General features: G+C 45.1%; 1 protein-coding gene across 1 annotated transcript; it reads right to left on the minus strand.

Annotated features, from left to right (window-relative positions):
* Positions 1-8,619: 8,619 nt before the first annotated feature.
* Positions 8,620-9,807, minus strand: LOC135679377 (probable F-box protein At1g44080). The gene has a single exon (XM_065193068.1). It carries the CDS (start codon positions 9,805-9,807, stop codon positions 8,620-8,622), a length of 1,188 nt encoding a protein of 395 aa, XP_065049140.1.
* Between the last annotated feature and the right edge of the window lie 2,514 nt (positions 9,808-12,321).

The following is a 12,321-nucleotide window of genomic DNA, read 5'->3' on the forward strand; positions in this document are numbered from 1 at the left end:
GTCGGAAGTCCGGACGTTCATCGGAAGTTCTGTGGGAACCAGCCGAGAAGTCACGGAGCTTGCCAGAGAAGCTCATTGGAACTCACCAAGAAGATCATTGTGAAGTCTAGGAGCTTCCCAGGAGTCCGCCGGAACATTGCCGAGAGATCATCGGAAGCTCGCCGGAAGAATAGACATAGGGACTTGTTTAGCTTAGCAAATGTCTTAGGATTACGTAGTTAGCACGTAATTGGGCTTAGATTTGGGCCAACCCAATTAAGGGCCAACTAGGCCCATGTAAGGATTGTATTGGGCCTAATAAGAAGCCCAAAAGTGCCCCAAGAAATCTTACTATCATGGCACAGTCTTCGAGACTATGTCAGGTAGTGGTATCGCCAGTTTGGGCGATTGTACCGCCCCTGGCAGGGTACCAGGCGATGGTACCATCAGTCTGGGCGGTGATACCACCCAGCACTGGCCCCCAAGCAATGGTACCACCAGACCTGGGCAGTGGTACCGTCTAGGACAATGTCAGTCAAACTGACATTGGGCGGTGGTACCGCCCAACGCAAGCGGTGGTACCGCCCGTGCTCGGGGAACCCGGGATGGGAAAGTTTTATGCTCCAAGTTTGAATCAACTTGAAGCCTATAAATACCCCTCACATCCCTAGTTAAAGAACATAAGCACAAAGAGTTTAAAAGTAGAAAAACGCTACTGCAATCTCTTTAGATTTCTCTCCTCTACTCTAAGTGTTAGAAATCTATAAGAGAGGAGTGTGAGTGCTTGTAAGGGTTATCTCCTAAACCTGGTAAAAGGAGAAGAGGGGTGTAAAGGGTGATTGGCCTTCGCCTATTGAAGGAAGGCCTCTAGTGGATGCTAGTGATCTCGTCGGAAGTTTTAGAGGAACCAGCCGAGAAGTCTCGGAGCTTGCCAGAGAAGCTCGTCGGAACTTGCTAAGAAGATTGTCACAAAGTCCAAGAGCTTGCTAGGAGTCCGCAGGAAAATTGCCAAGAGATCATCGGAAGTTCGCCGGAAGCTCATCGGAAGAATAGACATAGGGACTTATTTAGCTTAGCAAATATCTTAGGATTTCGTAGTTAGCACGTAATTAGGCTTGGATTTGGGCCAACTAGGCCCATGTAAGAACTGTCTTGGGCCCAATAAGAAGCCTAAATAGTGCCCCAAGAAGTCTCACCATCATGGCACAATCTTCGAGACTATTTTAGGTAGTGGTGCCGCTAGTCTGGGCGGTTGTACCACCCTTGGCAAGGTGCCAGGCAGTGGTACCGCCAGTCTGGGCGATGGTACCACCCATCACTACCCCCCAGGCAGTGGTATCACCAGACCTGGGCAGTGGTACCGCCCAGGGCAATGTCAGCGTCAGACTGACACTAGGAGGTGGTACCGCCCAACACAAGCGGTGGTACCGCCCATGCCTGGGGAACCCTGGATGGGAAATACCCCTCTCATCCCTGGTTAAAGAACACAAGCACAGAGAGTTTAAAGAGGAAAAAACGCTATTGTAATCTCTTGTGAGAATCCTCCTCTTTGAGTCTAAGTATTAGATTAGTTTGAGAGGAGTGAGTGCTTGTAAGGGTTGTCTCCTAAACCCGGTAAAAAGCGAAGAGGGGTGTAAGAAGGAGGTTGATCTTCACCTAGTAAAGGAAGATCGTTAGTGGATGTTGGTGGCCTCAACGGAAGAGGAATCGACGGAGTGGATGTAGGTCATGACGACCGAACCACTATAAAATTGGTGTGTCCTCTGGTTTGCATTTACTTATTGCCATTTACCTTATTGCAAACCTCCATACGTGCATTACTTCCTCATTAGTTTTACTGCACACCTTTACGAACATGCTTTTAAGTTAAGTACTTCCGAGTTCGGTTTTCATTGTATGAAAGATTTTTCGAAACTAACATTTTTATCCACTGCACTAATTTACCCCCCCCTCTTAGTGCCGGCTCTTAATCCTAACAATTGGTATCAAAGCCATGGTTTTCTAATTTGGTTTAACACCCAAATAGAAATGGCTCTTTTCGGCTTTCAAGAGGGTCACTCCCTCATTCGTCCTCCCTGTTTCAATAGGACAGACTACACATATTGGAAAACTCGAATGAGAGTTTTCTTGCTTTCATTAAATCTTGATTTGTGGCACATAGTCGAATCTGGTTTTCAAATGTCTTCTCTTCCGATGAACCATTGGAATGATTTGGAGAAGAAGACGTTTTCTCTAAATGCAAAGGCTATGAATGCTTTGTTTTGCGTCTTAGATAGAAATGAGTTTAATCGTGTTTCTACTTGCGAAACGGTTCTTGATATTTGGTGCACTTTTGAAATCACACATGAAAGGACTAGCAAAGTTAAAGATTCAAAAATTAATTTTTTAATGCATGATTTCGAGCTTTTTCAAATGAAGCCAAGCAAAACCATTATTGACATGTACACCCATTTTATGTATGTCGTCGATGGTTTAAAAGCTCTTGGCAAATGTTTTTCGGATTTTGAACTTGTTAACAAGATCTTAAGATCACTTTCTAAAACGTGGGAATCGAAAGTAACGACTTTACAAGAATCAAAAGATTTGAACCATTTCCCTCTTGAAGAACTAATAGGGACTTTGATAGCCTATGAATTAACGTACAATGCACGTGAAGAACTTAAGAACCACCTTCCAAAGAATAGGAAGGATTTTAGACATAGAACAATTGAAGACCACTCGAGAATAAGCTCAAGTGATGGTGAACTTGAACTCACTAAAAATTTTAAAAAGTTAATAAAACAAAATTTTAAGAACAAAAAGAATGCAACTACTTACTTTGAACATAAGAAGAAGAACAAAAGTTGGGATGAATCGAGCTCCCCCCAAGACGAGGAGAAAATCAAGAAAGGCGAGGTGGCTATGCCTTAACGACATTCGACGATGAGGTAATCGAAACCCCCTTAATTTATTTTGAAATTACTTGATGCTTTATATGATGTATTTTCTTTTTATTTAGTTTAGAATTTTTTTTTAAAATTGCATAATGTAATGAAAATACAAAAATTAGGAATCATGCTTATCATTCTAGAAATTTTCAAAATAATCATGAAAAATACATATTTTATAATAAACAAACAAAATGATTTTTGACTGAAAATATGAAATTATGCTTGATAATAATCATGCTTAATGAGTTTATCTTTTAAAATGATATATGATGATTTTTATGATTTATGAATTATCGATCTTTGCCGTAATGAAAGTTCTTTTTCGGTTTTAAATGTTAATGCATGTGTTTACTTGGCAAAAATGAAATAAATCACATGAATTGAAATAACTAAAAAGAGGAAAGTATTTTTCTTGAAAACTTCTCAAATCCCTACCTTATCGATTTTTCACTAAGAGATAAATAAAATTATTTATGCCATTTTGAATCTCTTCAAAAGTAACGTCGACATTTTGATGATTTGACGATTTGAATTTAAACAAGACTTATCTTGATTTTTCGAAATTTATGACTTAAGATTTCTTATGCAAGAATCAAGATACTATAATATTTGATCTCCTATATTTCTTTTTGATATTTTTTAAAAAAAATAAGGAGATTTGTTGAAATAAATCATGTCTTTTATAATTCAAGTGGTCTTATCTTTGATGACATAATTTCTTTGTATTTATAATACGAATGCCTTGAAATGATTGAAATATTTTACACTTTTATGTTCTTCCCTTCTTCTTTCTTGTTTACAATGATAAAATGGGGAGACGTTTTGATCATGCATGGTAGGATATAAATTGATAAAATTGATACCATCATGATGTGAAACACTTATGATAATGATGCATGCAATGATGAAATATTCATGATAAAATAATAGTTTTGACATTCATGACTTTAATTTTCATCTATGATATTTACTTTTGTCATAATTTGAAAATTGATATAAAGGGTCTTCCCTTCTTTTTGACAATGACAAAGGGAGAGCAAAATTTGCTAGAAAGCAAATTTGCTAACTCGCACAATTCATGAATGAAGTAAAATTTTGCTAGCTTGCACTTTGTAAAGGAAGCAAAAAATGACACTTCTCAAAAGAGAAGAAAGAGCTTGCTATCTTGAACATCACTAGTTTGCCTATCTTAAGAAACAAAAATTGCAAAAGTGCTATCTTGTCTATCTCAAAGATACAAAAAATGCTAACTTGCACTTTGCAACGGAAGCAAAATTTCTAGCTCAAACATTGCAAAGGAAGCAAAAATTTGCTAGCTTACAACTTGCATATTTCAAGAAGCAAGTATTGCTTTCTTGAACATCTCAAAACTGCTAGCTTGCATATTCTAAAATATTGTAAAATTTGCTAGCTTGTATGAAGTAGAACATGCTATCTTACTACCTTACATATCTATGATGATAGCAAAATTGCATGATGATCAATTTGGAAATTATGTGTAATATGCAATGATTTTAAAACTGTTATGCCTAAACACATGAGAGTTGATGACAAAGGGGGAGAAGTATGATGTTATGCATAAGTTTATGGTGACATGTATGACATGTTGCTTAAATCCAAGAGTTTCTATCAATACGGCATATTGATAGGAGGAGTTTGTTTAAACTTCGGGAGTTAAGGTTAACTCCGTCATCGATTGGTTATCATCGTTAAAAAGGGGGAGATTGTTGAATCTTGAATTTTGATGATGAAACCAATTGATGTGTGTTTATGATTTAATCTGTGTTTTGAGTGACGTAGGATGCTTCGATCAGGAAGAGACAATTAAAGTAGGAAGAATCATATAGTACCAAAGGATAACATGTCAGAATATTGGACGTCAAGATGGAGGAACGGTCGACGTATCGATAGAAGGCTTCGGGCCATGGATTCAGGCATCAAGCCAAGAAGAGCGGATATTGTGCTAAGGATATCGGAGTTACGGAGTCAATTGGCCGATTGGGCAATAGGCCGTAAGAGAGGACGATGCGTCGAAGAATCAGACGAAGCGTCGAGAGACCAATGAGATACCGGACAACATGATTAAATGCTTAGTATTAATTGTCTAGATCGAAGTATGTTTTACATGTGTAGGATTAACTATAATAGCAAGGCATGAAGCAAAATGAAGTCCCGGAGTCAAGGACGCAACTTTGTTAGGAGTTCGAGAGTTCTTCGGAAGTCCGAACATTCGTCGAAAGTTTTAGAGGAACCAACCGAGAAGTCTTGGAGCTTGCCAGAGAAGCTTATCGGAACTCACCAAGAAGATCGTCGCAAAGTCCAAGAGCTTGCCAGGAGCCCGCAGGAACATTGCCAAGAGATCATCGGAAGTTCGCCGGAAGCTCATCGGAAGAATAGACATAAGGACTTGTTTAGCTTAGCAAATGTCTTAGGATTTCGTAGTTAGCACGTAATTGGGCTTGGATTTGGGCCAACCCAATTAGGGGCCAACTAGGCCTATGTAAGAACTGTGTTGGGCCCAATAAGAAGCATAAATAGGGCCCCAAGAAGTCTCACCATCATGGTACAGTTTTCGAGATTGTGTCAAGCAGTGGTGCCGCTAGTCTGGGCGATTGTACCACCCCTAGCAGGGTGCCAGGCAGTGGTACCGCCAATCTGGGCGATGGTACCACCCATCACTGCCCCCCAGGCGGTGGTATCACCAGACCTGGGCGGTGGTACTGCCCAGGGTAGTGAGTGCTTGTAAGGGTTGTCTCTGTTAGGATCAAGAGCACTAAGAGGGGGGAAGGGTGAATTAGTGCAGCGGAAAACTTTCGTCTGTTAAAATGACTTTCGTATGATAGAATCTGATTTCGATAAAAATCGATTCAGAAATATCTTTAAATTAAGAGCATGCGAAAGTGTAGTTGATGTAAAGCAATGAAGGCAGTTTGTAGTTAAGATAAAAAGAAGAAAGTAAATGCACGCCGAGATTTAGAGTGGTTCGGTCAATCTTGACCTACATCCACTTTTGGCTTCTTCCTCCGATGAGGTCACCAACGTCCACTAGAGGCCTTCCTTCAATAGGCGAAGACCAACCACCCTTTTACAGCTTTTCTCCTTTTGACGGGCTTAGGAGACAACCCTTACAAGTTTTCACTCCTCTCTTGAATGATCAACACTTAGAAAGAAAGAGGGAGAAGAACTCTAGCCTTTTAAAATACTTTTAAGCTCTCAAATACTCAAAGTTAAAATAAGCTTTCGGTACCCTTTCATGCAGGAAAGGGTGGGATTTATATAGGCCAAAATTAGTTTGAAATTAGAGCTCAAAAGTGTCTATTCCTAGACTTCCGAGGTCCTAGCGGTACCACCATCATAACTGGGTGGTACTACCGCCTGTCATCTGTCACTGAGTGGTACTACCGCTCAGTCTGGGCGGTACTACCGCCTGACATCGCTCGGAGACCAAGCTCAGGCGATACCACCGCCTAACAAGGGCGGTACCACCGCTGGCAGTAATAACTGCCAGCGGTACCACCACTTGACAGGGGTGGTACTACCACCCAGAACTCTTGGGAGATTGAGTCTCCTGGGCGGTACCATCGCCGGCCAGGAATTCTGGGTTCGAATGGGCTATTCCATTCGACCCAATTTGGGTCTGTTAAGGGCCCAGTTGGCCCCTGATTAAGTTAATGGGATCACCTCCCAATCCTAACTTAATCTATATACTAACTACGATAATTAAGATATCAATACTATAAATCTTGTTCCGGTGTGTCAATTGCTTCTTCTAGCGAGCTTCCGGCGAACTTTCGGCGAACATCCAACGAACCCTCGGCGATGCTCCGGCGGACTCCCGGCAAACTCCTGAATTTCGCGATGATCCTCTTGGTGAATAGTACTATATTTACTTGAACCCAAGGCTGCAGAATGAAACATTAAGTTCTTAACGGTAGAAACCCTAACAATCTAGTATTTAGAAGATGCATTAAGACCCCTAATATTTCATATATGAAAATTAATCATAAGGTTAGAATTTTGGATATTTACTCAGGGGTTTAGGATAGTAACCCTATATTTTTCTACACTCATGAAAATCTATCATTACCAATGGGGGGAGAATATATTTGTGGTGTTGCTTACACTAGGCCTTCGAACTGCTTTAGTAGTCTTAGCTGGAGGATCTAATTTTGAGTTTATGCATAATGACTCGATTGATAGGAGCTACAAGCTACTACTTGTCACACGAAACTTGAGCCCTTTTAGAGGGAAAGATTAAAAGTATTTATAATATCACATCCTTCTGAAGGCTGATCTCCCAACTTACCATCACTTTTAGTAACTGTTTCACATATATCTTTTGAAAGGCGTACAAAATCTGAATGTGCATTTGCTAGCACTCCCGATTCAACATTGTATTTTTGCGTTTGATTTTAAGCAATTCATTATTGCATGATAAAGCATATTGTACGGGGAGTAGTGTGCAAGATTTTAATTGTATTCAACGCTAATGATATAGTTATACTTGTCATTTAGAGTAATTTAAATAGAATCAATGAACTTTTTTGCATGCAGAAACCTCTATACCACTTATTATTGAACTAAGAAATTTAGACACTTCAAAAACAAAAGGTTTGTGTCTAGGAGATTGTAGAATCTTACCCATAGTGGGATAGCAGAAAAATTAATTTTTTTCAATTAAGAATCATAATTTCAAGGACGAAGAATGAGTAATTTGTTACGAATGTACCAAGGTTAAGATTCCATAACTCTAATAAGATCGTCTTAATTATCATATTTAAAAATAAAAATTTTTACTTCAAAAGAAAAGATTTGAAGAGATCCTACAAGTTTCCAAATAGAATTCATTGGGTTATTGATGGTGTGAAAAAGGAGGGTGTTACTAACAAAGTACCCGATAAGCAAGTTTTTTCAATAATTTTCCTTGGATACTTTTGATCTATGTAAAGCACTCCATCTTTAGAAAAACTCAGATTCCCATGATAAAGTGTATAATTTTTAGATCAATCTCTGTAACAACATGATGGATGAGGATGTGGCAACCACCTTATCAATACAAGATAAGATGAGGAAGCGATCTACTTTGCACCCATGTGTTAGGTGGTAGGATGCAATTCGGATGGAGAAGCTAAACCCAATTTGTGAAAGCTTCGCCTACTAACTAGCGGAGGGATGGGGTCCATTCCACGTGGATGAGGTGGGGAGAGTATGGCATCCATGCATGAAGAAGGAGATACACTTGGATTTTAGAAAAAAATCGCAGGCCAATTCTGGGAAGGAATCGTGGCATTCTCATAGTAGCTTCTACGTTGATCACTACAACGTTGGAAGGGGAGATCACTAGCGATGGACTGAGCTCTGACGAGCTACCGCTCAAACCAAAACATCAAATCCCGATAACATTTTCACACCAAGTATTTAAAACGCAAGGAGGGAGAGAGAGAGAGAGAGAGAGAGAGAGAGAGAAACATTAAGACTTGCCATACCCTGACATAAAATTAACATAGATACGCATATTAAGAAAACTGCATTCCGTCATGGGGTTAATAGTGACATAACGCGTTATTGGGTCAGTTTATGAGAGGGAAGTGTAACACAAAAGAAGAAACTTCAATGGCTTCATTGCTTATTCCGATTGCTCAGATTTGACTGCATAAGGGAAATGAGACGAACACTTTACCGGTGAAAAACAGCAGGCGTCGGGTTACCATCATTGATTGTAGCTGCGCAGATTGGGCGGCACCCATCGGGGGACGTCCGACGACCGTACCGGCCACTTTAGCCCGCTCTCATCGGTCACGTCCGAATCAACAACCTCGGTGATCTCACCACTTTCTAAGTTCTGAACTCCGACATTCCACAGCGACCTATATTCCCCCTGCTCAATCTCTTCTTTGAAGACGAAGTAGATGGCATTCCCCTGGAACCCCAAGTCCTCCGCGCCGACGGACACGGACGAGCTCTGGCTCAAGAACAAGATACGGTTGTCGATATCCTCCACTTCGATGGCCACCGCCGGCCTGTTTATGCCGCCTGTGTCCAGCCTGAAGACACGGAATCCGGGGGTCATCTCCCCGTCTGCAGTCCTATTGTAATCGAACGTAACCAGCAGCAGTTCTCCGTTCGATACAACCAAGTGGGTGGGGCGATAAGTGCGCGGCACGCAGGTCGGCATGCCGTACCATGCGGCAATCGTCGCCCTCCCCGGCGGACCTGGGTCAATCTGGAGGACCGCCAAGCAGTCGTTGCCGCCGTATATCGCGCACAGCATCCGGTTGCCGTAGGGAACGACGTCGCGCATCCGGGACGCAGGTTGCACCCCAGGATTCGCGTTTGTCGTCCATGATTCGTCACCTTGGCGCCACGTACACCATCCAATGTTCACGTCGCGTATGAAGAGGACAACCACAAAGTCGCGGTCGAGCGTGGGATCCGAGGATAATACAGCCTTCTCTACGACAATCGCGGCCGCATCGGCGTCCGGCGCCACATGATCAAACGGGAGACCATCAAGGGAGGGGAGCCGAATGTCCTCGGCGGTAACGGGGTTGAAGAGGTTGATCAAATGGCCTTCCATAGAGAGGAGGATGAGCCAGCCGAAGGAGGTGCCAATGCAGGACATATTGGCTGTGTTAGGTAGCGAGCGAACATTTCCGGTGGAGGCGCCGGTGAGGCGGAAGGCGGATCGGAATCTTGGTTCAGACGTGGAGACGAGGAGGAGGAAAGGGAGCTGCGTAGGGAGGTGATCCGGCCGGAGGGGGATGGCAGAGCGCCACGATTTGCAGACGGCGCGGAAACGCTGATAATCGTCGGCGCTCGTCAAGAATTGGGAGGTGAGCATGACGAGCTGCGATCGGAGCCCGGCCCACATCGCTCTTCTTGGGACTTCGTCGGCCATCGTGCGTCTCCCTTTCTCGACGTCACTTCCGCCCCTTTAATTCCTTTTTTATTGAATCTTCTTGGTTAGTTAATGATAAAAGATCTGATTAATCATGATAGAGATTATCTTACTCAATACAATATGGTAAGATAAGGAAAATATCTTACTCAATACATCTATAAATATTATTTCTTAAGTAAATAAAAATTATCTCTTTCCTCAATTCAATATGGTATCATAGCACATCGAGCAAGCCTTCCCCTTCTCACTATCTGATGATGAACAATCTCCTTTCTCCACTATCGATTATCTCCCTTCGATCCCTTCGCTCAACAATAATTTCTCTGTTGATTGGCCTACTGTCGCTGCAGCAATAATGGCCTATCTCTGCATCGAGCATTTCCCTTCTTACCTTCGTTGATCTACAGCAACAGCACCCATCCGTCAATCGATTTCCTCATCTATCATCGGTTGTAGCAAAACTTCTGGTCGACGGTCTTTCTCAGACTGAAACATCTTGCTCGGCAGAAGTAGTCTAATCTAATGATGTCAGTTTCTTTCAAGCTGCCTCTTCTACTCAGTGACAGACTCTACTTACAACCGCTATTGATTTAACTGGTGGATTTCAAACCGACGAACCTCAATCTAGGCAGCGAACACCGACAGGTTCTGGAACCGGGTTGGGATCATAAAACATCGGCGCTCCTACCCGACATACATCGCCCGCCCCAACCCATCCTCTTCATCGTGACACTGAAGGCACTTTCATGAAGGACCTGATCGTCCTTCTTCATCTATTGCCCTGAGTGTTATGGTAAGTAACTTTTTTAGCCGTGACCTCGGGGTCGACGCGGCTGGTTCAGGGCTCCGAATGGCTGGGATCAGACATGGCTCCCCTTGGGATCTCGTGGCGGCCGCTGCAGGCGGTCTGGCTGGAAAGTTCCGCGACGCCGAGTAGGGTCAGCTTTGGTCGAGTACCTACGCATAGGTCGGGTTGGTAGTTCGGCCCGACCCCTTCGACGATCAAGTTAGTGATTCGGAGTGGAGTTTTTAGGGTGAGATTGTCCTCCCCTGTCCGTTGGGATCCCGGGGGTATTTATAAGTGAGTTTGATGTTACCTGATGTGCCATCCTGCCAGAGCAGGGCTGTACCTCTGGTGGCGTCTGTCGTCGTCGTGGGCGTTGCGTGGAAGGCTGAGCCGCTGCAGGGTATGGGGGGCGTCAGTCGACGTCTTCCCCTGCCTCGGCCGGTCATGAGGGATCAGACGATGATGTCGTTCGGGTATGGTGGGTGTGGGTGCACACACTGTTGGTGTTAATGCTCGCTCCCTGGGGCAGTGTGCCGCCCAGGGGTGTCTGACGTGGGGGTGTATTACGTCAAATCTGGTGTGTTACGTCAAATCCATTTTTACCCCTATCATACTCCCCCCCCCGAAAGGAGCTATGCGTCGGTTCTTGCATGCAAGGGGTCCGACGCATGGCTTCTTACTTCCGGTGGGCTGGTCACGCGGATCGAGGCGTACGACTCAGGCGGGATAGCCGCGCGGACGCGTCTCGTGCAGTATGGGGCCGAGGCGCGCCACTTGGTCAGAAAACCGAGCAGAGATCGGGGTCTCGGATAGCGCATGACCGAGGAGCACGGCGCAGGCGGGCAAGCCGCGTAGGCGTGGTCTGGGTGGCGTAAAGCCGAAGAGCCAAGGGGCACGACGCAGGCGGGCTGGCCGCGCGGGCGTGACCTGGGTGGCGTAAAGCCGAAGAGCCGAGGAGCACGACGCAGGTGGGCTGGCCGCGCAGGCGTGACCTGGGTGGCGTAAAGCCGAAGTGCCGAGGAGCACGACACAGGCGGCTAGCCGCGCAGGCGTGTCTTGGGTGGCGTAAAGCCGAAGAGCCGAGGAGCACGACGCAGGCGGGCTGGCCGCGCAGGCGTGTCCTGGGTGGCGTAAAGCCGAAGAGCCGAGGAGCACGACGCAGGCGTGACCTGGGTGGCATAAAGCCAAAGAGCCGAGGAGCACGACGCAGGCGGGCTGGCTACGCAGGCGTGACCTGGGTGGCGTAAAGCCGAAGTGCCGAGGAGCACGACGCAGGCGGGTTGGCCGCGCAGGCATGTCCTGGGTGGCATAAAGCCGAAGAGCCGAGGAGCACGACGCTGGCGGGCTGGCCGCGCAGGCGTGGTCTCGGGTGCCGCGCGACCGAGGTGGCGGCCTCGGGCGTTATGCGACCGAGGTGGTGGCCTCGGGCGTTGCGCGACCGAGGAGATACTCGGTTCTTGGCCAGCGGTTGGTCGTTCGACCGTGCGTGGGCACGGGCGGCCAGGTTGCTTTTTTCTTGGGGAAGATCAAAGGGCCGCCCCTTTCGGGAGTCGCCGATTTTCGAGGCTGACATGATTAGCGGCTTCGTACTTTGCGCCGTGCCGCGACCAAATGCCGCGTCAGGCCATAGTTATGGCGGTGTGACGTTTGCGTCTTCGTAGCGCACCTCAGGAGAGGAAAGGTCGCTGTTTTGGCGGGCAGTAGGCTATAAATAGCGCATCGTT

Source organism: Musa acuminata, chromosome BXJ1-1, assembly GCF_036884655.1.
Source record: "Musa acuminata AAA Group cultivar baxijiao chromosome BXJ1-1, Cavendish_Baxijiao_AAA, whole genome shotgun sequence".
Lineage (NCBI taxonomy): Eukaryota > Viridiplantae > Streptophyta > Magnoliopsida > Zingiberales > Musaceae > Musa > Musa acuminata.

Excerpts from the sequence above, each read along its gene's own strand:
- LOC135679377 (XM_065193068.1), bottom strand. The coding sequence starts at position 9,807 with ATGGCCGACGAAGTCCCAAGAAGAGCGATGTGGGCCGGGCTCCGATCG.